At 37.8% G+C, this 22880-nt stretch overlaps 2 protein-coding genes across 2 annotated transcripts in view; one reads left to right on the top strand and one right to left on the bottom strand.

Annotated features, from left to right (window-relative positions):
* Positions 1-22880, top strand: part of DOCK7 (dedicator of cytokinesis 7) — a gene marked incomplete in the record, with an annotated part of 134915 nt that overhangs the window by 50378 nt on the left and 61657 nt on the right. Inside the window, 9 exon segments of the mRNA XM_015815543.1 lie at positions 10008-10125; positions 10789-10859; positions 13830-13968; positions 14290-14391; positions 14804-14890; positions 16887-17118; positions 17922-18086; positions 19312-19481; positions 21778-21870. Coding sequence (XP_015671029.1) covers positions 10008-10125; positions 10789-10859; positions 13830-13968; positions 14290-14391; positions 14804-14890; positions 16887-17118; positions 17922-18086; positions 19312-19481; positions 21778-21870 — 1177 coding nt within the window.
* Positions 5206-6544, bottom strand: ANGPTL3 (angiopoietin like 3). The gene has a single exon (XM_015815530.1). It carries the CDS (start codon positions 5838-5840, stop codon positions 5331-5333), a length of 510 nt encoding a protein of 169 aa, XP_015671016.1. The 5' UTR covers positions 5841-6544; the 3' UTR covers positions 5206-5330.

Here is a 22880-nt window from a genome sequence, read left to right as displayed (position 1 = left end):
CCATTCCTATTTTTGTCAAAGACATGGTTCTCTGGTTTTAACGTGGCTAAAAACTGGACCATCAGAAAGTCCGAATTAATTAAAACTGGTGCTTTTGAATTATGGTGCTGGAGAAGATAGTTGAAAATGCCTTTTTTGTAAGAACAAATAATTCTGTTCTGGATGAAGTGAAATCAGATCGCGTTCTGGAAGCCTAAAAGAGGTAAACCTTCAGTATTTTGGTCACATAACATGAAGATAAGAGTCACTGAAGAAAATCCAGAATGCTCGTAAAAATCAAAAGCATTTGAAAAGGAATGGAAGAGAAGATAACGTGCCACTATAAACAGAAGTATGAGCTTAAAAAAAACCCTAAAGAAGCCATTACTGGCAGACCAAAATAATGTTCATCAAGTCATGAATAGTCAACAACAAATCATTCAGGATTGTAAAGATCTTTACCAGAACTTTGAATTGTACCCAGAAAATAGCTAGAAGCTAGTACCGCTATTTCAATAAGAGAATTATGAAAGATTGAATAGAATGGCTTGTTTTGGAGGAAAGGACTAACAAGAACACTTAATCTTATTTCAGGAGATAGGCAAGACACAACATTTTATTTCAGATCTCACCCTTATTTTTAAATAAATGCTTTTTAATATTGTTGGGAGAATAATAAGCATAATTAATCAAATCTGTTTCTTACATACATACTGCTAGTATCAAAGTATACACCAGAACAGTATTCTAAAATAGTTCTGCTTTCCAAACACTAGAATTGCTTAAAAATAATAATAATCCGTAAGCACATCTACCTCTAGAATTGCTATTTTTAGATGTTTTTTTCAGTTCAAGATGCCTGTCATTTTCCTTCGTAGAAAATAATTGCGAGTCCTCTTGAAAATTGCGGTTGTTTATCTGTAAATAGAAAAAAAATATTTCTATAGCTGTACTTCGTTAGTAAGACAGGTTGCCTGTTCAGAGAAGATTTTGAAGCTCAAATGTATGAATGCACCAGGGTTGGACTGGGGGAGGAGAAACTCAACTTATGATAAGAGTCCCTTTATCATTGCGGGCCAGGAAAAAAATTGGGAACAAAAATTCTTGCATATGTCTATTCTGACCACCTATGTTACATACAGAGTTGTGATATAAAACTATGCAGCTACATGCTTGAGTGATGCAGGCGATGTCTTCTGCCCAAGAAAAGTTACCAGAAAGAAAAAGCACCATGGAAAAAAATTACCTTTGACTAAGGACAGCAGTATCAACCATGTCATGTGAAGAAGTTAAACATAGCCATTTTAGGGCTAAAAAAAATCTGGAGAAACCGAACTCTGCTTCCATCTAGTAGTTGTTCAAATATTTGCAGCTGCTAGATTAAGATCGCTTCCTTCCAACCAACACAATGAGCAATAAATTCTTTCAACTGCAAAACACTAGACTTTTTTTAAAGAGCTGGGTGGATGGGATTCATACACATGCTAATTAATCCATAAACCATAATTTAGACAGCGACTGAATTCACACAATTTGTTGACCAAGCAAACCAAATTATAACTTGCATGAGGTGTGAACCCAGTTATTGAATCCTCTTGTGTTAAACAGAAAATGAAATCTGCAATACTAAACATACCTTCTGGTGAAGCTCGTCTGAACACAATAAGCCTTAAACATGCATCTTCTGCATTCTCATATTGAATATGGCAAACTCAAGTATAGTTAGAGTTCTCAACCCTGGCTCCCTAAATAATTGTACCTTGGTTTTGGCTGTTAGTAAACTTGATCTTTCATATATAGCAGTGCCCCCCCAACCTTTTGAGCACCAGGGACTGATTCCATTCAGAGAGGTTTTTCCGTGGACCAGAGGGAGCGTGGTTTCGCATGCTGCCTGCATCCCACAGATGGGACTTCATTTGTGCGCCCCAGTTTCTGGCATGCCATGGCCCAGTGCTGGTCCATGGGCCAGGGGTTGGGACCTCTGATACATAGGAATGAGATTATGAAAGCTGAAATCCTAAGACATTTTAGAAGTTACTGTATAAAACCTTTCTGAAAGCTGCAGTTTTCTTTCCGTCTTATAAGTCACCTGAACCCATTGAAATTGCCCCTAGATTAGAGATGGCCATTAAAATTCAACAATTTTACCTTTTCCTCCAGGTCCTGTATTTGCTCTTGCTGTTTTGTGAGCTGAGCATGTTGCAGTTGAACAATTTTGAGAAGTTGTTTGAGGTGACCATCTTGCTGTTCAATAAAATTCTATAGGGAAAGCGAAAAAAATAGCTTAGACTCAAAGGACCATAATCTGAAGTATAAAATGTCTCCATATTACTTTTTGCAGTAGTGTAAGCAGCAGAGATCTTATACAAGAGCTTAGCCAGATAAACCCATTACCTAGTGTTATTTTGCCAAATCAGAGTGCTTCTCTGAGTAGATGGGCAGATCATTTTTTTTTTTCAAAACTGTTGCTTTATGTTTTAATAAATGTTTGGCAATAACAGCCTAATGCTGGGAAAGATTGAGGGCAATAGAAGAAAGGGATGACAGAGAATGAGGTGGCTGGATGGAGTCACTGAAGCAGTAGGAGTGAGCTTAAATGGACTCCAGAAGATGGTAGAGGAAGGCCTGGAGGAACATTGTCCATGGGGTCACGATGGGTCGGACACGACTTCACAACTAACAACAATAACCTGTTGTCTGAAAAATCCATTAAATATATCTTATCATTGGGCACATGTTTAAAAATACACATTGGTCTTCTTCCATTTCTCCAAATTTGAAGTGTTCTATTTCCCATCTTCCCATTCATTTCTACCAAAATCACTGTACTTATTTGCACTGTAATCTTACAATGGGTGAATAGTTGCTAGATTTGTTTATACTTGTAATGAAGGTGGGAAATCACTTGTTTATATATTTTCTTTTTCATTATTGCATTCTTTCATTTCCTTCCCCCCCTTGAACTTATTATTTTCTTTTTTATTCTTTTTTTATTCTCTTTCTCTGAGTTCAGTTTGTATTATTTATTACTGTTGTGACCAAAATTAATACAGATTATATTCAAAATATATGTATAATAAAATGTTTTTTCCCTACTTGGCATGTTACAGGCACTCCGAATTAAAATTTCTATCATTTCTTGGCCAGTATGCCCTTAAGTCATCCCAATACATTTCAAAAAGAATCATAGTCCAATATATATGAAAGGCATCGTTTAAGAAATTGGCATAGGTTAGCATAGCAAGCTTTCCCTAGGATGCAGTCGTCTGAAGTTTATGGGTGGTAATAGTATATGTTTGATTGATAGTGTGTCATCAGATTGTTGTCAGTTACTGACCACTTAGGTAAGTCTCTTCAGAATGGTCAGTCCCCATCTGGCCCTTCAAGTCTTCTGATAACACTATCCATTATCGCTGTAATCAAGTCTATCTATTTTATTGCTGTCGTTCTTGTCCCTTTCTTTCCCCCTTTCCCAACATTGTAGTCTTCTCAAGAGAGCTAAGTCTTCACATAATGTTCCAAAACATGATACTTTGAACCTGATCATCTTCCTTTCCATGTTGGGCTGTAATCTGTGTTGGATAAGTCTTAAGCATTGTGAAGCACGTAAAATATATTGTGTGATAGTTTGCACATTTTGCTGATCCTCCTTTTGACGGACCTTTTTCTAATGTTATCATACCAATTTGAGGCTAATCTTCTGAATTTAGAGATCTTTTGGAAGATTTTTGTTTGTGTCTATCTTCTGTATATGTAAAGTTGTCATCATAATACTGTTTCTTGTATCTTCTAATAATTCTTGGACAATTTCTTCTTGATTTTTTTTCTTCCTTGACTTTTCTCTCTCTTTTCTTGCCAATTTCCAACATTTCTTCTGATTGTTGGTCTTGGCAATCTCTTTTCAAATTCATCCTTAAAAACGTACTTTGATTAGATTCCTTATTCTTCTGGTTCCCTATCAATGAGGTTGAGGACCTCAGAGCAGTTGCTCATATTCTCCTTGATAATAGCGAATATAGGCTGAAGATTGTACCATAGAAACAGGTTGGCTTAGTTGTTCCACTTTAATTTGACTTGGACATGAGCAGTTCGTGATTTATTCCACAATCAGCCCTAGCCATGTCATTATAATTGAGCTGTTCCATCTTATTGTACTAATAATAATCAATTTGATTTCTATGTGCAAGTAAGGTCCATGTACTGTATATAGACATCATTTTGATTGAAGACTCTGATAATAAAGAACTCGTTGGATTGCCAGAAATGGATAAATTGTTCTCCTGCTTCATTTCTCTTTCCTAGGCCATTCAGTCCAACTATATTTTTCTCCTTATCATTTCCAACTTTGGCACTCATGTCTCCAGCCTGTTACTTAAATATTCTGTTGATTTTAGTTTGAACCTGAGCACAAAACTCATCGGCCTCCTCTTCTTCTGCATCAGTGGTTGGAATATAAATTTGATAATTATATTAAAATGTTGTCCACAAAGACCAATGGATTTTATTCAGTTGTTGACTGCATTGTACCCTAGGGCTATCTTTGATATATCTTTCCTGACGATCAAAGCATTGTTTTTATTTATTTATATATTCAGTTTGGGCAGGTTTTTTCACATTTCAGACCAATAAACAGTAACTGAAACTGTACAGTTCGAGTCCATTTCAGCTGATGGCTAAAATATCAGTGCATGTACCATAATTACACTGTATCTCAGAAATGTATTCTTGATGCTTACTGTAGAGGTAAGCAAATGTTATATATTCTTATTTTTAAATGATCTTTCAAATTTTATTAACCAACTTCAGTGTATAAAATCAGATTAACAACTTTAAGATGCAGTGTTTATGCCTGGAATAGAACTGTAGGTTTGTAAAAGTGAAGGGATGCCAATTTCTTCCTTATGAACTATCCAAATGAATTATTGAAAAAGCATATCACTATTATCATTACAGGATGAAGGAACAGGCAGTTTGCTAACTTTACTATTCATTTTCTTTTTGGCATAAAATTATCACTTGTTAATTACTTCTTTTAGTCTGAATATTCACAGTTAAGCCAAACTGTCAAAATAAAAGTAGTAACTTACATTGTACAAATGTTAATAAGGAAAACTGTCAGAGCAAATTTAGATCAAGAAGCAGTCATTACTTTCTTGATTATTTTTAGGACTTTTTACATGCTACACGTTCCATTAATGGCTATGGGTAGCATAAAAACCACAATAAAACAGCATTAAGAAAAATGTTGGTTTTATTTCTCAAAATGCAGCACATTAGTCCAGCAGCAACAGGAATGACTAAATCTTTCTTAATTACCTCATTGCTCAGAATACAATTTACTTTGGCAACACTCAATATGTTTCATTTTTACTTACTTTAAGTGAGGCAATTTCTCTTGGCTCATGGATTTCAAGCTGGGTCTGTACGAGTTCAGTTATTTTTTGTTCAAGCTTCCCTACTTTGTCCTTCAGTTGAATCTTCTCGATGGAAAGGACGTCTATTTTGGAATTAAGCTGCAAAGATAGATTTCTTATCTCTTCCTCAGCTGCTTGCAACCTAGTTGTGGCTTTTTTTAACTGCTGCTCTTCTTCTTTCATTTCATTGGTTTGTTGCAAGATCTCAGAAAAGGATCGGTCGAAAATGTTAAGCCTTTGAAAGATGTCATCCATTTGGGTTTTGGTTTTGATCACAAAATCTTGAAGGCCACGCCCAAGCTGGAGTAGTCCAGTGGCTAGCAAATGCACATCATCAGACATAGCAAATCTTGACTTAAGCTCAGGAGTTGCTGATTCCAAGTGATCGTCTAGTCTACCTGAAATTACTAGAGAAATCATAAAGACTAATACTAGAATAATTTTCATGTTCTTTCTGCTTATTCTATTTCAGAAAAGAAATGTCTCCCTTTGCTATTTGTCTTTCTCTGGGAGAGTTCTAGTATGCCTATAAATACATATAGCATGTTGGATCCTAAAAAAAACCAAGTTAGAGTAGTTGATAATTAAACCCGAATGAATGTAACCTGTGTCCTGTTTAGGCTCTTTGAGCCCATCCGATGAACATTTCCTGAGAGCAAATGTTATTCTAAGTGTAAATAAGGCTTACCTTTAAAGATGACTTGGAACCTTCAATTCATATAAAACTTGGCCACTTCAGTGTGCCTGTCAGTGTATGTGGCAAACATATTATGCTACCTGTGCTATTTTAATTTTGAAAGCTTTGACAGTTTGGAATAACTGATACAGACCTTGCCAAGTCCACTCATTTATTACCATACATGCTGTTCAAGACATACAACAGAGGTTTTTCTTTTTAGTCTACCCTAAGCATATAAGATAGTAATCACGAAGGACAGGAATAGTGGCCCACATCTTTGAGATATATAATTAGTGAGAGTCTTCAAACCCTATATTTGCTTCAAAAATAGATATAATTGTTGCCTTATTATTTTGACTGACAAGATAATCTATTACTCAGCAAATGAGAGTTAATAAAACTACTTAGCACTTTTGAAAAAAGATCTGGCTTTTGTTAATGTTATATGAGAAATGTGTACTTCAAAAAACAACAGAATTGGCAATTTTTTCAAGAAAAATGGAAACTTCACAAGGAGGGTTTTTTTTTTTTTAGATAAATGTTCCCATCTGATTAGAAATTCTAGATTTCCCATGTGCTCCATACCATTCCCTCCCAGAAACCCCAATACTCACTATAACATTCTATCTGTACAGCTTTTTAAGCCAATACATGAATATTGACTAAAGATTATTAAGCTTCCAAATTTACTCTTATTTTGATATTGTGGATTAAATAATATAAAGTAGCCACTATGTGAAAGGCATGAATCAAAAGCTTAACTACGGAGAAAATATTATTATAATAAATAGATGTTTATAATGCTTTCAAGAAATAAGGAGAGGGCTATATCATCCTTGTTGTAGATTTAAATTTGAGTGTTAATTTACAGGAATCATAGCTTCATAAAATGAATGTAACTCTATCACTGCCACTGGTAGATTTTTATCCTTCTCCTGTCCCCATTTAGCAGATACCTGGAAACAGAATCAAAGACTAAATCAAAGTTAGCTATGCTTAGTTCACATTTAAATCAATAAGAATTAAGTTGTCCCTAATTTACCCCATTGATTTCATGGGGCCCTAATCAGTTAACTAATTACAGGCTTATGTGTCAGCTAACTTTTATTTGTCCCTTCAGCTTTTTATTATCTCTGGCTTAGTAGTTTCCATCTCCTATTGTTTGATGCATGGTTTTATAATTCATCAGCCAGTTATAACTCAGTAATGTCAGAAACATCACTAGCAATGCTCCTAAATGTAGGAAAGCTTGGAGGAAGACCATTCTGAATTGTAAAAATACCTAAGCGTATCAATTTATGGCTTGCATGGGTATGACATTCTTTAAAATGTAAACGGCGTAGAAGAAACTTCAACCAGGATTTTCCCAGTTCAAACTCCAAGGCAATCCATTCCTAGGTGAGACAGAAATGGACTGATGAGATTTATGCATTATAAGTGGTCTATGCTGCATTTTAGTGTGTATCAACAAGTGATTGATAACTTGCACAACACTCATGGCAAAAAAAAGTAAAAATAAAGTACAGGATATAAAATGTAGTAATAAATAGAACTAGAATGGGGAAAAAGAGAAAGACAGGCTACAAGAGTGATCCACATTTGTTTCCATATAGGTGTTTATTGTAAATAAACTATTTATTTACAAAATAAATAGAAAAGAAAGAAAGAAAGAAAGAAAGAAAGAAAGAAAGAAAGAAAGAAAGAAAGAAAGAACTTTAAGGTTACCCATTAGGGGCACATGCCACTCTGATGCCTACAAGACCTCCTTTGACAGCTTCCAAGTCTCCCTGGCCTGGTTTTTAAATCGTTTAAATATTATTTTAATATTAAATGAAATATAAAGAAATTGGTAGACTGCAAAATCTGAAAGATCTTTATTTTCAAGAATACTGTTGGGTTCTGCATAGACCCATATGCATTCTTATAAAATAGAAGTGGTGAAATGGCTGCATTTTAGTGCTTTATTTGTAAATCGTTGCCAATTGGAAGTCGCACAGAAGGGGAAAAAAAAGGGGGGGGGGACAGATAAGCTGGGATTTGAGAGTAAGGGTTCAATAACCTCATAGGGAGGTTAAATAAGTAAAAAACCCGCAGCTGTGATTGTGGAATTGAAGCCCTGCCCATTTGTAAGTATGCATAATGTCAGTGAGCATATACAACGGTCATGACTTCATGTGGTCATGGCCATCATTTTGACTCTTTTGACCTCACTTGTGGTTACCTCCATATGGATGATAGGGAGAGGTTTCCCTGGTTGGTCTTCTGACCAGTATTTTGTGACTCGCTATACTCCTTGTGCCAACAGATCAGTGAATGGGCAAAATTCCTCTTTGAGGATCCAAGGCATATCTCAGTATGTTAAGTATACTTTCTTACACACACACACACACACACACACACCCCTTTAAGGTCAAAGGTCCCTTTGTTGTTTAATCAGCATAGTAGCCACGGTGCAATCCTAATCCATTTTGTTGGAAATAAATGCTCCGTTAAATAGGATTGAATAACATTGAGGATTGCAGTCAGATAGCCTACAGCAGAGGTAGGCAACCTTGGCTCTTTTATGACTTGTGGACTTCAACTCCCAGAATTCCTGAGCCAGCTTGGCTGGCTCAGGAATTCTGGGAGTTGAAGTCCACGAGTCATAAAAGAGCCAAGGTTGCCTACCCCTGGCCTACAGGTAGTCCTTGACTTACAACCATAATTGAGTCCAAAAATTCCTTTGTTAAGCAAGATTACAGGTAGTCCTCGACTTACAAGAGTTCATTTAATGATCATTTGAAATTACAATGTCACTGAAAAAGGTGACCTACGACCTTTTTTCACAGTTAATGACCTCTGCAGCATTTACCATGGTTATGTGACCAAGATTAAGATGTTTGGCAGCTGGTTCATGCTTAAGGTCACATGATCCCCTTTTGCAACCTTCTGACTGGCAAAGCCAATGGGGCAGCCAGATCCACTCAACAACCGGGTTACTAATTTATCAACTGCAGTGATTCACTTAGCAACTGTGGCAAAAAAGGCTGTAAAATGGGGCAAAACTCACTTAACAAATGTCTCATTTAATAACGGAAATTTTGGGCTCAACTGCGGTCGTAAGTTGAGCACTCCTGTATTGTTAAGTGAGCTTTGCCCTCCATTTTACAAACTTTCTTGCCACACTTTTTAAGCGAGTCACTGCAGTTGTTAAGTTAGTGGCACGGTTGTTAAGTGAATCTGGCTTCCCCATTGACTGTGCTTGTCAGAAGATCGCCAAAGGTGATCACGTGACCCTGGGACACTGCAACTGTCATAAATACATGCCAGTTGCCAAGCGTCTAGATTTTGATCATGTGGCCACGGGGATGCTGCAGTGGTTTTAAATGTGAAAAAAAGTCAAGTCACTTTTTTCAGTGCCACTGTAACTTTGAAACGGCCAATGAACTAATAGTTGTAAGTCGAGGATTACCTTTATTTAACTCGATCCTAAGAATAGTGAGGGTTTTACAGAGCAAGTTCGTGTAACAAACCTTGAAATTAAATACAAGTATAGTATCTTCAAGTTTATTTTAACATTGACCTAGACCAGGGGTGTCAAACTCACAATGTCACATGACGTGTCGCGATGTATCGCGACTTTTATTCCCATTGCTGGCAATGGGGTGGGCACAGTTTCGGCATGACGCATCCAGCCTGCAGTCCGACAGTTTGACACCCCTGACCTAGACCTGGGGTTAGCAACCTTGGCTCTTTTATGACTCGTGGATTTCAACTCCCAGAATTCCTGAGCCAGCCATGCTGAGCCATGCTGGCTCAGGAATTCTGGGAGTTGAAATCCACAAGTCATAAAAGAGCCAAGGTTGCCTACCCCTGACCTACTGTAGACATTTTAATATTGCCTTAGTCAGTATGTAATTTTTGTACTTCTCTCTCTCTCTCTTTTTTTTTTGTAGAAATATTCTATATGTTTATCCACAAAGCCTTAACTTTGCCAATCGCCAAGGATCTGCTCGAAATATTACTGTAAAAGTGCAATTTATGTTTGGAGAGGATCCAAGCAATGCAATGCCGGTATGTTATTTTTGTGTGTGTGAATATGTGTGTTCCATTGTGATTTTGATGCTGTAAAATGCCTATTCTATTTTGTACATTAGATGCACATCAAAATGTTGTGCTATACCAGGCTGCATTCCTGCTGGGACAGAATCAGACTGGATCACTGATTTCTCAGACTTTTTAATTATTTGAGAATTTGCTTCTTTGAACTGTATTTAGTTTTTAATCGTTTGTGTTGTTTTAACAACTGCTCAAGAGGCATTTCTGCATTTTCCTGCTTGCAACTTAACAGGGTTAACTTGCTGAAGTGTTTGTGATCCAAGATTTATCTGATTTTGGTTTTACTATTTATGGTATGTGAATCCTCGTAAGCCACCTTGAGTCACTTGACGATTAAATTAATAATAATTACATACTTCTGCACATAGCTCACACCACATAATATGCAGCAAATATATAAAATCTATTTTCTTTGAAACATTAGTAACTGTTTCTGCAGCCAAATATTCTTATTTTTAACAAGTCAGTATGTAAACCAAATCACAATATTTATCAAGGGTATAAATCTTTGCCAGATAAATAAGTTATCTTGGTATTTATTTTTGGCTTAGTAAAATTTCCAGTTCTGAAGAATAAAGAATGTTTTTTGAAAATATATTTGCTCACTTATTTTTGTAGGTAATCTTTGGAAAATCTAGCTGTGCTGAATTTTCAAAAGAAGCTTATACAGCTGTGGTTTACCATAACAGGTAAAAAGCAGAAACTTTTTGAAAAGCCACATTTTATTTTACTCGACACTGTGCATAATATTGTGAGATCAGAAATAAAACATCTTCTGCGCGTATAAGTTTACAAAGAGGATCTCAGGGTAGCAAGAATTTCATCCTTTTGATTATTTCAAAACAGAGATTCTGCAGCTGTCTAGCCACAAGCATGCAAGTACAGATAATCCTTGCATTACAATGGCAATTAGGACTGGAATTTCTAACACTAAGGAATGCAGTTGTGCAGCCTGATGTCATATGACTACATCGCTTAATGACTGCAATCCCAGTAATCCCAATTGCTGTTGTTAACCAAATCCTACTGGTCATTAGCTAAGGGCCCACCCCAAGTCAAATCACTCCTGAATTGGTCCCTCCCAACCCCAAGTTTTGATAAGGTAAAGGACTACCTCCTCTTCAACTCTCCCCCCCCACCTATTTCCCCCATATTTCTGCCCTTTTGACTGCCTTGCACTCTGCCATCTCTACCAGTCTTGCTGCCCCTGGCTGACCTTTACCAACAACAACAAAGATGATTAGGGGACTGCAGGCTAAAACATATAAGGAAAGGTTGCTGGAATTGGGTATGTCTAGTTTAACGAAGAGAAGGACGAGGGGGGACATGATAGCAGTGTTCCAATATCCCAGGGGCTGCCACAAAGAAGAGGGAGTCAAGCTATTCTCCAAAGCGCCTGAAGGCAGGACAAGAAGCAACGGATGGAAACTAATCAAGGAGAGAAGCAACCTAGAACTAAGGAGAAACTTCCTGACAGTTAGAACAATTAACCAGTGGAACAACCGGCCTCCAGAAGCGGTGAATGCTCCAACACTGGAAGTTTTTAAGAAGAGACTGGACAGCCATTTGTCTGAAATGGTATAGGGTTTCCTGCCTGAGCAGGGGGTTGGACTAGATGACCTCCAAGGTCCCTTCCAACTTTAACTACTACTACTACTACTACTACTACTACTACTACTACTACTACTACTACTACTACTACTACTACTACTATTATTCCTGATAAGGCATGCTCAGCAAGGTCTTTGCAGGGCAGCTGCTGGCCACTCTAGGTCTTCTTCCAGAAGCTGTGCCCATCTTATATCCGAATTGTATGTGGCCTTTTAGAAGGCACAAAACAAAGCCCTATCTCAGTGGTTCTCAACCTTTTTAATGCCGTGACCCCAACCGGTCGTAAGTCGAGGACTAAACCGGTCGTAAGTCGAGGACTAAACCGGTCGTAAGTCGAGGACTACCCAACCGGTCGTAAGTCGAGGACTTTCCCTGCCCGGGAGCGCCGTGCATGCGTGGTTCCGCCCCCTGCGCCGGCCGAGGCGTAGCTGGCAAGCGGCAGAGACGGAGCAGGCTGACCACCAGCTGGCCCAGCCCAAGGGAGGTAAGGCACCCGCCGGAAAAAGGGGGAAAAATGGCAGACAAAAAAAATGTCGGACAAAAAAAATGGCGGACAGCCTTGCTTGGCGACCCCCATGAAATGGTCGATCGACCCCAAATGGGGTCCCGACCCACAGGTTGAGAACCACTGCCCTAGCTGTACCAGCATGAAAGAAGGGCCCAGCTAAAATGGACCGCCTTTTGCATTGATTGCGGCCGTGGCCTTCCTTTGTGCACCTGCCTTCCAAAACCTGGTGAGAAGGCCACATGCAATTGGGATAAGACCATGTTGGATTTGGACAAGGGAAGAAGGCCCAGCATAGCCAGCAGCTGCCTTGCAAAAGGCCAGTCCAGGCACACCTCATCAAAAGTGACTGAAAAAGATAATGAAAGTCAGTTGGAGGCAGCAAGGATAGCAAGGCACAGGAGGACCAGCGAGTCTAGGCTGGCAGGGACAATATAGAGCAAGGGTGGCCAAAAGAGGAACTAGGCAGATGAAGGGAATTGAGGTTCCCCAGCAGGCAGCAGAATACCAAGCATCTGAATTTTTATCATGTAACCCTGGGGATGCTGCAACAGCTGTAACTTTGGGGACCAAGCCTAGCTACATTGCAACTTTGAATGATTGCTGAACAAATGGTTGTAACTCCAGGATTACCTGTATATTTATCTGATCCCTAGCATCTTGTTCGTGCCCTTTTGCCCTCTTCATGATCCCGTAAACATGATTGAAATTATGGTGTATGAATCCAGAGAGATCACATCTTCTATGAAACAAATAGAAGCCTTTTTGTCCCTTTGCACATGATTAGGAGGTTGAAGAAAGGAGAACATTAATTGGTAGAACAGATCAGTGAAATACATATTTATGTGAACAAGAGCTGGAGAATAATCTAGGAATGACCTGTCATCTTATAGTATTGAGTACATCTAAAAACCTTTTAGTATATTCTGAGATAGGGAATGTTAACTAGCTAAACAGAAATGCAGGTGAACGTAGGGAAAATACATCATCATAAAGAAAAAAAAATAAAAATCTTAAATAGGAAATTATCCCAGGAAATCTTTTTTTTTTTTTAACATTTTATCTCAAAGCTTCTCTTTAACTAATGCAATACAATAGTTGAACCCTGGGGGAAGAAGCCTAAGCAATTAAAACTACAATCCTTAGGTCCTTGAAAGGGTCTTCCAGGGACCATAAGATTTTGTAAGTTTCCCTCCTAGATCAGAGAAATTACTCCATCCTGATAGAGGGAGAACTGCCAAGATTAGGTTTGTTTCAGGAAAGTCTTTGTTTGGAAAGAACCCCAAAGAGGTCATATGATCTACTAGGAGGAGCTTTGTCTTGGAAGTTTTGCAAATAGTCTCTAAAGCTGCCCTCAGTGAGAGGATATCAATTGTTGTGGTGATGTGGGGATTGGCAGAATGCCGCATGTAACTTTATGATCTATTGCCAGCATATCTTTGGAATTGTTGGCAATTGGTCTGTTGCAGCTGTCTTCCAAACAGGAAGTGCTTTATAAACAAATCAAACTTAACTTTTAAATCTCTTATTTATCTCAAAACAGATCTCCAGATTTCCACGAAGAAATCAAGGTCAAGCTTCCTGCTACTCTAACGGACCATCACCACTTACTTTTCACTTTTTACCATGTCAGCTGCCAACAGAAACAAAACACCCCACTCGAGACTCCTGTTGGCTACACGGTAAAACAGCTGCCTGCCGCAGAAGTTCTTCAGTCCCTTCCTTCCTGCCTTCATTCTGACTTTCAGCATTGCAGGAATCATTTTGCTCGCTATATATTTCTGTACATGTTAATTTGGAATAATGCTTAAGTCAGTTTTGATACATTTCTGGTTAATGGTTTTCATTCATTTACCGTACATGACTTTGTTTGGGTTATTTTAACAGAGTGAGGGACGTGAGATGGGTAGCTGTAAAAATTGAAACAGGTAAATGAACGGGTAAAGACTTCCAGTGGATTTGATAGGTGCTAATGATGTTTTGGTTCTTTTTTCCCATTCAAGTGGATACCGATGCTACAAAATGGACGATTAAAAACAGGCCAGTTCTGCCTGCCTGTTTCTTTGGAGAAGCCACCACAAGCTTATTCTGTACTCTCTCCAGAGGTTAGCAACTTCCTATGGGGGGGGGGCTGAGTCAGTAAAGTGGATTAAGCAACAACTACCCCAAATATTAAGAGGGCCTACTTTGAAAGTAAATTCTAGAAACTATTTACCCACATTTGTTGATTAAAATGTCTGGTTTTGGTATGGTTATTCTTTCACCATAATAAAAGTCATAACTGACTTTATGTCAAGCATGGAAAAATCAGAAGACCAGGCAGTTCAAATGAAAATACTTCTAGCTTATGCTCTCTACAAGAATCTGAACTAGTCAGAGCAAATTGGTGGTAGATAAGAATCAGTGGAATTAAAAATCATTTGTGGGCGCAAAGGGATTCAAGACTGATGACGTATTTGACCCTTCGGGTTCAGCCTGGTTATCTCCTACACTTTATTATGTATTGCTTTTTGTCAGGTGCCTTTGCCTGGAATGAAGTGGGTTGACAACCATAAAGGAGTTTTTAATGTAGAAATAATTGCTGTATCAACCATTCACACACAGGTATGTATTAAGAGTGATCCCGCTAACATAGGGAAAGTAACAATAAATAAAGTTGCTCTAATATTACGACAAAATTTCTTGAGTGTTGAGGTAGGCTTCAACTTGTGACCGCTCACTTAATGACTGTTTGGAATTTTGACAGCTTGGACAGAGTGATGTGTGGCCCATAAACCACTTTCAACCATTTCAGATTGTCTCATCCCTGCCCATCATGTGATTGTGATCTGGGGACTTGGCAACCCCTTCGCGTTTATACCAATTGTGAAGTGCCGAACAATCATGCGGACACTGTTTTCAATCTTCCGTGCCAGCTTCTCTGGAAAGTCCACACTTTCCGGTTTGGGTTTCAATAAGGCGGAGTTTCAGTGCCAGAGCAGAGAGACACTCATGCCTGTGCTGTGCCTCCTTCACCTGCCTGAGGCAGCCCACACTCTTTACGTTACCGCTGTTTCTCCATTCTGGTGCCTGCCAAAATCCAGGCATGCTAAGCCTCCATGCAAGTTGACTGCATAGGAATATTGGGAATTTGCTGAAATAAGTTTGCAGAGGAGCTTCATCTCCCAGCAAAGAAACAGATGGGGAGGATTACCAGCCATTAGTGGTGGTGCCTAGTGCCAGCCTCTCCTTTCAGGAAGAGCACTTGCATCTTTGGCATGGATGGAAGGAAGCTGTTTTGATGGAACTGCTTCCTCTCTAGGACTCATTTTCATGGTTTTAATGCTCAGGAAGCCCAGCTGTAGCTGACCTTCTCCAGTTAGTGCTGCCTGCTTCTCTAAGAAACTATGCAGGAGCAGGGAGAAGAGAGTGTTTATGCATGGAAGAGCATAAAATAGTGGGGAAGGAGAAAGGGAGGGAGACCAGCTGGAGGGCAAAAGGAAAAGGCAGGAAGAAAAAGAAGTGGGGGGTACGCTTTGACTTCGTGTACTCTCTGGCTCCCTCCCAGCCCCCTGTACTTTTCCTGTTGTCCATGACAAAGGCGCACATGGTGTTCCTGGGTTGCTAGGGGGAGTAGTTGGTCATAAATGTAAAGACTGGACAATTCAAACAGTTGCTAGACCAGGGGTCTCCAAACTTGGCCGCTTTAAGACTTGTGGACTTCAACTCCCAGAATTCCTCAGCCAGCATGGCTGGCTGAGGAATTCTGGGAATTGGAAGCCCACAAGCCTTAAAGCAGCCATGTTGGAAGACCTCTGTGCTAGACAAATGGTTGCAAGTCAAGGACTACCTGTGTCGAGGTCACACAGTCTGGATTTGGTATTTTTATCCACCTATCGAGCCCTTTCCAAGGACCTGGGATAGGCGGAGGTGGTTGTTTGATGGTTTTAAAGGTATCGTCACAAGATATAAGCTGCTCCAAGTAAAGATGCCTTTTGCAATCGATTGGTGCTGATATACAAAAATGTGAAATCACAACTGTCAGTTCTTTAGCTGGTGTTGGCCCTGATACACAATGAATTCTTCCCAAGAAACTAGGATATTGTAATGTATTGGCGTAGTCTGTGTGCGGATCCGAGCAGGGTGGCATTTTGTAAGTGTCAGATGGAAATTAGGACCGCCACAGCCAGTTTATGCCTACATCTTTCAGTTTCGATATTTTGTGATCTCCAATTCCTTGTTTTTTATTCTATTATTCCCTGGTCAATTATCCATACTTTCCTTTTTTTCAGCGTCAGTTTATCAGTTTATATTCACAAATGCCACAATATTTTAATCTGCTCATTCTTAATTACTTTTTCAACTCTATGTCCCCACCAATGTTTCATTACCACCACATGATAATTTTTAGAGATGTTTCATTTTGGTGACTATATTATGCTGCTATTTATAACTGGTGCAATCTTCTTGCATGAACTGATTATATGGTCTACTGTTTCTTCTCCCTCTTTGCACAATCTGCACTTTGAATCATTTGATGATTTTTAAATTCTGGCCTTGATTGCATTAATTTGACTAGTTAAACATTAAAAAAAAATATTATTATTATTTGTTTATTTAGGACCCCTATCTTGACAAGTTCTTTGCCCTTGTTCATGCCCTGGATGAACATATGTTCCCTGTACGGATAGGTGACATGAGAATTATGGAGAACAACTTGGAAAATGAATTAAAGAGCAGCATTTCAGCTTTGAACTCATCTCAGCTGGAGCCTGTGGTGCGGTTTCTCCATCTTCTGCTTGACAAATTAATCCTTTTGGTCGTAAGACCTCCTATTATTGCAGGCCAAATAGGTATTTCATTTCGGTTTATGCTTTTAAGAGAAAATTTGATATGAATTCTCTTTGTTGTAAAATAAATTCTGTTTGCTGTAATTATTCTGCTGTAATTTAACATGCCATAGCTACATTTAAAATTATAGGTATTTATGTTTTAATCCCTTCCGAAATTGTCTGTTAACTGTCTTAAAGCTATTAGAGATCTTCAGAACAACAAGTTTGAAAAGTTTTCATTGGGTGAGTTTGTCTTCAGCTCTGAACAAAAGAAAAATGAACTACAAGCTGAAGAACTTAAAGAGTTTGAAATAAGCAGCAAAAAGAGTCTCCTTGCGGCGAGATGGGCAGCAAACAAATTTAATAAATAAATAAAAGCTGAATAACGTTTTAATCTAAGAAAAATATAAATGGATCAAGGGTTCAGATAAATTTTGAATATTGACTACTATTATAAGATTTTGGAATTAACTATAAAAGAACACATCTTGTTTTGGCTATCATGACAACTACAAGCCATAACAAAAGATAAGTGATAATTTTAGAACTGGACACTAACAGATAGTTTCAAGTCATGATCATTGCTCCATTTGAAGTTATGTGACCATTTGAAGTTATGGCAGTGAGTGCTGAATGAATTCATGTGCCATCTCCACTGATAGTCATACTTAACACATATTTAAGCTATTGTCAAATTATTTGAATGTGATGACTATTATGGCTGGCTGCCTGCCTGCCTGTCGGCCTCCCTCCCTCCTCCTTCCCTCAATAGTTTGTCATTAGAAATAAACAGCTTGATATCTAATTCTTTATATTCTTTTTAGTCAATCTAGGTCAAGCATCTTTTGAAGCCATGGCCTCTATTGTAAACAGACTTCACAAAAACCTTGAAGGAAACCAAGATCAGCATGGAAGAAATAGTCTTCTTACTTCATATATTTATTATGTTTTTCGGTTACCAAATACGTCTCCCAATTCGCCATGCCCAGGTACATTCACTTTTAAAATGCAATTGCATTGGATTCAAATGGAAAATCCTGATATCAGGACCTTAGTCCTTGAATTTTACCTTGGTGATCAAACAGGTAGAGTAATTAATAAAGAAGGGTTAGTTACTAACAGCCTCCCCCCAAATTATGCCATTTTTTTCTTTTACATATTCTATACCACTCTATGGATCCACTACCTATAGGAACAACTGTTCAGGGGTATGGAGAGAGTATAAAGAAAGGACTGTCATTGGTTGTATTCAAGCTCATATATATAGGATTATGACTAAACATAGATGTCATGACTAAACATAGATATTTTGATTAAGGAAAGGAAATCTGTACAGGCAGTCCTTGTTTAATGACCAGTTGCTTAGCAACCATTCAAAGTTATGACGGACTTTCTACTTACAGCCTGTTTTTGAAGTTCCAATGGCCGCATCACTATCACCACCTCACAATTGTGTGATCACATTTTGGGCGCTTGGCAATTATGGCTGTTTGCAGCATCCTATGTCATGTGACTGCTCTTTTGGGGTTTTTTTTGTTTTTTGTTTGCCAATGTCTTGTTTGCTTCTGGTTTCCAGCAAAAAAAACACCCATTAATGAGAACAAGTTCGTTTAATAATGACAGCATTTGCTTAATGACCACAGCATTCATTTAATGACTGCTAAGTGTTCTAAAATCGAGCACAATCATGTGGTGACCTGCTTAAAGACCACCACCACTTACAATCATACCTCCATATTCAATACGGTCATAACTTTAGGGCTACCTATAATAAATGCTACTATATGACTTCCAGGCCAATTTGAATTTTTCTTCAGAATTGACCTAGTGAATGGAGGTCTACATTATTTGAATCTCCTTTAAAGAAATCAAAATACAGGAACTTACAGAAACTGTATTCTGTAACTGTCAGTGTGAAAAATTAGCTGCATCTATCTATCAAAGTGATACCATGATATTAGTACTTTAGGTATAACCCTCACCCCCATCCCATCCGTCTCTTAGCTCTCTTAGCTGCAGTTTTAATACAGTTTTTAATCATAGTTTTATTATTGGTGTCATTTTAATCTTTTAACTATTTTTTAAAATTTGTTTTATAACTTATAAGCCACCCAGAGTCACCTTGTAGTGGAGTTGGGCGGCATAAAATTTTAATAAATAAATAACAATAAAATTAAATAAATAATTTCTGGCCCCTGCTATGCGTTTCTTTAGCTCCCAGTGGCTTAGGAGGATCCGTGCACTACGCAACCATGGCTCGCTCAGCTGTCAGACCTGCAAGCCTACACTTGAATCGTTCCAGGAGCCTTAGTAACAGCAATCCAGATATATCAGGGACTCCAACCTCCCCCGATGATGAAGTACGATCAATCATTGGAAGTAAGGTAAGATTGCTAATAATAACACCCCACTGTTATTAATTAATAAGAGTCAAATCATGAGCCGTATTAGCTCCAGATTTGACTGTAAGCCTCAAATTGGACAAATTGTGAGCATAGAATTTCTATCTAGTGACAGGGATACTAATGTTAGATTCCTCCACTTTTAGCAGGTTGCATTTCCAGATGCCTTTTTCAGTGAGGATAATGACATCAAAGAACAGATTCTTTCTCATAAACTTACCATTAAATAATTTCATTTTTCCTTCTGGCAAAGGATATTTTATAAGCCACTTTAAAAGCTTTGATGAGGCATTTTAAAAGCATTTTTACACCGCAAAATTACCCGCCAAAAATGGAGAGCCTTTTGAGTATTTTGAGTTAGCAGTCTACTTGCATACCAAGGGCAAGAGAAGAATGAGGAAGCACAGAACAGAATCCTTTTATTTAATTAATGAAAAGGGAGAAAAAAGCTTCACCCTCCAAAAAAGTTTACCAGTTGTTCTTATTAAACATTTCAAGTTTGAGTGGAAGAGCTAGGAGTCTTTTAGTTATTCATTTGATAGTCTTGCTTAATTAAACCACCTTGACCTTTTTTTGTGAAATGCCGGAGGGAGTGATATGCACATGAAATTTACCTAGGAGATGATAAGTTTTGCATGAGCAGCCTGGCCTGAATAATTTGGCAATAAAATAGATAGAAGCTTTCTTACAGAAGCATACTGGCTTTTTAATAAGCTGGAATGTTTCTGCCTGATAGGATCCCATAAAGCTCTCAAGATATTGAATGTCATGGCAATCCTAATCTTTTTTCTTTAAAATGGAATGATGTCACTTACCAAAATTTGATGATGTGCTCATTATTATATCTCACTTGATATTAAGTAAGATAAATAATTTGTTTCAAATACAATATATATAGTGCATCTTGCATTCTTCAACATCCTCCAAAATCCCGACTAGTGTATCAAGGGATCCTTTGTAAAGAGTGTGAATTATGGCATGGAAGCTGCAGATTTTCCAAACTGGAAGAGAGAGTTGTTTATCCCGAGAAGCCAAATCAGGCAATTGTTTTCATTACCATGTAGAGCATAGAAAATCAACCAGTCAACCACAGAACATTTCCTAGTGAGATTTAGTTTCTAACCCAACTGTGAAAGTTTAATTACTATGAATTCCTGAACTCTTGCAAGTTCAGGTGTTTAGCAATAGCACTTAGACTTTATATACTGCTTCACAGTGCTTTATAGCCCCTCTCTAAGCACTTTACAGAGTCAGCCTATTGCCCCCAACAATCTGGCTCCTCATTTTACTGACGTCAGAAGGATGGAAGGCTAAATCAACTTTGAGCTGGTGAGAATCAAACTGCAGGCAGTCGGCAGAATTAGCCTGCAATACTGCATTCGAACTACTGCACCACCACCGCTCTTGATTTATGGTTTATATATTCAGAGTGTGCTGGGTCTTTTATTTCTTATTTGACAGTCAATTCTTAATTCAGATATTTATAATATGCCTATACAGTGTCAACAGATGGCTGCAGCAATTAACAGAAGCATAGATATCCATGAGACAAAACCAATTCCCAGAAATATATATGAGTTATCTTTTCTACTATGAAATAATGATTGGAAATAAGACTTGTGCATTATAAAATAAATGATTTTTATTTGGTAAAATATAATCAGCGTTCCAAATCCTCAGAATCCTCAGTTTAGCTTTTTTCTAGCTAAAACCAGTAGAGGAAGATGCAGTTAATATATATGTCCTGACATTCAGAGACTTTGCAGCCTGACTGAATTTCTTTTGAATTGAGACTACTGTATATGCATTCAGATTTACAAGCTTACTAAAATACAGCACCTAAAATGCCTTAAATAAACAGGAGCTGTAATGAAATTAAAAGTAAACAGGAATGAAGAAGGTGCCACTTATTAGCTACGCCTATATAAGGTGCTGCAAGATATACTTGGTCTGATGACATTTTAGCACGTATACCTGGGAGGAAAAATACAAATAATTGTGGGGTCTTTGGTGCTGATGATGTTACCTAGTTTGGTAATGAAACCTCTGCAAGAAAACAAAGCAAGCTCAAAGAGCATTAAGGACCCAACAATTCAATCCTGCGCTACAGATATTCTCTTCTATCGATACAAATACTTGTTTGGACTAAATAAACTATTTAACAGTACTAATTGGTGATTCGTTTGTGCTGAAGACATTAATCTCTCCCAATTTCCAATGCAAATTGTGGCATGTAACATTTCTTTCCTTTCCTTGCTGCTTTCTGTTATGTGCCCAGGGCTTAGATCGCTCCAATTCTTGGGTAAACACTGGTGCTTCAAAAGCTGCCCCATGGGGAACCAACCCCAGTCCGAATGCAGAGACTTCACAGGTGGTGACTCCCTCAGAGTTTCCTTATTTTCCTCTTAATATCTTTGGTTCATATCACCATACAGAAATCTTTTTTCACTTGAGTCTACGCTGTGGTCCCTTTCGCATACTTTTCCCTGTTTACTGGTTTCTTTCTCCTGTATCCATCCGCTTGCATGAGAAACCATCCATCCCTAATTTTTTTTCCTGTCCTCACGCATGTTTAGAACTGTTTTTCCTTCTCTATAATTAATTTTTACACTTGTTTTATAGCTTTTCATTACACGTAATATAGTCCAAATAGAAATATGCTTTCTAAATATTACATAGTCAATCATGTATAAAATTGGCTTGCTAAAATAATTAGGATTTACATTAGCCATGTCTAATTAATATGTCTCATTAATTTCCTTTTATTTTAAGGAGGCCAATCTTATATATTGTGTATCATCATCATCACCATCGTCTATTATGATTTTGATAATGCATTTTCTTCCTCGTTTGCCAACTTGTTTTTTTTTTACATAACATGTGAATCTCAGTTAATAACAACTCATTTTTCTTGATGAAAACTGAATGTTGAAAAATTTGTCAAGTAATATACTGCAAAATATGAAATGCTTAGTATCACGATAATTTTAACTTTTGTTGCTTGCTTCTTAACACTGTGACTATTTAAATAAAGTCCTGGTTAAATTCATTTGACCATGCTTTCAGCTTTTAATCAGTTTAATTATTTTGCAAAAGAGTAAAAAAAAAAAATCAAAAAAATTGGGTTGTTAAAACCAAATGTATAAATAAAAACCCATTTGATTGTATACAGGTAGACCTCAACTTAAAACAATTCATGTAGTGACTCTTCAAAGTTACAACATCATTGAAAGAAATGTGTTACGAACATTTTTTATAACTTTTGAAGCATGGTCATGTGATCAAAACTCAGCTGCTTGACAATTGATTCATACTTACGAAGGTTGCAGTGTCCTGGGCTCATGTGATCACTTTTTGTGACCTTTTGACAAGCGAAGTTAA

The sequence above is a fragment of the Protobothrops mucrosquamatus genome, unplaced genomic scaffold (genome assembly GCF_001527695.2).
Source record: "Protobothrops mucrosquamatus isolate PMUCROS unplaced genomic scaffold, P.Mucros_1.0 scaffold347, whole genome shotgun sequence".
In the NCBI taxonomy this organism is placed as follows: Eukaryota; Metazoa; Chordata; class Lepidosauria; order Squamata; family Viperidae; genus Protobothrops; species Protobothrops mucrosquamatus.
This window is presented reverse-complemented; position numbering and strand designations above follow the sequence as displayed.